This window comes from Tigriopus californicus, chromosome 7 (assembly GCF_007210705.1).
Source record: "Tigriopus californicus strain San Diego chromosome 7, Tcal_SD_v2.1, whole genome shotgun sequence".
NCBI lineage: Eukaryota > Metazoa > Arthropoda > Copepoda > Harpacticoida > Harpacticidae > Tigriopus > Tigriopus californicus.
The window spans coordinates 1,782,018-1,783,243 of NC_081446.1; the positions used below are offsets into that span (position 1 = coordinate 1,782,018).

General features: G+C 51.8%; 1 protein-coding gene across 1 annotated transcript; it reads left to right on the forward strand.

Annotated features, from left to right (window-relative positions):
• Positions 1 to 501: 501 nt before the first annotated feature.
• On the forward strand, positions 502 to 1,002 carry LOC131883354 (uncharacterized). Its single transcript, XM_059230808.1, has one exon. It carries the CDS (start codon positions 502 to 504, stop codon positions 1,000 to 1,002), a length of 501 nt encoding a protein of 166 aa, XP_059086791.1.
• Positions 1,003 to 1,226: the final 224 nt, after the last annotated feature.

Genomic DNA, 1,226 nt, shown 5'->3' on the forward strand with positions numbered 1-1,226 from the left:
CAGGCCAAAAGCGACGCCGTTCGCGCCGACGATTGGACTTTCCCGAGTCAGGTGATCATCAAAGAGATAAAACAAGTGCCAGTCACCGAGAGCGGAGTACAGACCCACGACGATCAGCAGCAAGATACACCGAGCCCAAACGAGCAAGCCATCGAATCAAACCGGTCTGAGAGATCGAATGTGGGGGAGGAGCCATCTGAGGAAGACGAAATGAGCATACATGTGGGCGACGATTGGACTGAAGAAGAAGACAGTCAGAGTGAGACGAGTCAGCCTGTCCCGGACGAAGAGATGCACGAACGTGGACTCAAACGCCTCAGACACAGCAGCACCCCGTCAACGACTGCCTCCCAATCGCACACACCTATGGAAAAGCGTGGACGACTCCGAGAACTCACTCCCGAAGCCAATGAGTTGCCAGTCGACACCGCCTCCCAATCCCGTCAATTACGTCTATAAAGCTAGTAGACACTCCCCATCGGGCAGTAGAACCAGTGCAAAATGGATTCGACAACAGACCAGTCAGTATTAACTAATCTGAGTAATGACGATCTCACCATCTCCCAGAATATGACTAAACCGAAGTTATTGGTGCATAAAGTGCACCCCCAAGCCAAACTACCCAACTTCCAAAGCCCAGAAGCAGCCGGCATGGATTTGTTCGCTGTCCAACACGTGGATCTGCCACCAGGCCAGTGGGACAAGATGAGGACGGGCATTGCTGTGGCCTGCCCACACGGAACTTATGGAAGGATCGCACCCAGGAGCTCACTAGCCTTGAAAAGTGGAATTTCAGTGCTGGCTGGTGTAATCGACCCGGACTACCGTGGAGAACTTCAAGTCTTACTGTACAACCCGAGCCAAGCCAAACTGTGCATCAGACCAGGAGATCGAATTGCGCAATTGATTCTGGAGTACATCTGCCTACCCCAAATCATCGAGACTCAGTCATTGCCAGCCACGACAAGAGGCTCTGGTGGGTTTGGATCAACTAACATATAGAAGAACAAACCCTAAACCTCCTCCAGCCTCACATCCAGCATAACCCGAAGCAACATGACAATAACCACTCTAGTGATTCTACTTCAATGCCTCACCTCAGCCCTCCAAGCAACACCCACCATTTTCCAACGAAGCGGCATCATTGCCACTGATGTGACGTCCTATGTGCTTTTAGGACAGATCGATCTGGAGCCAATCATGGCTCAGCAACGGAACCTGACGCA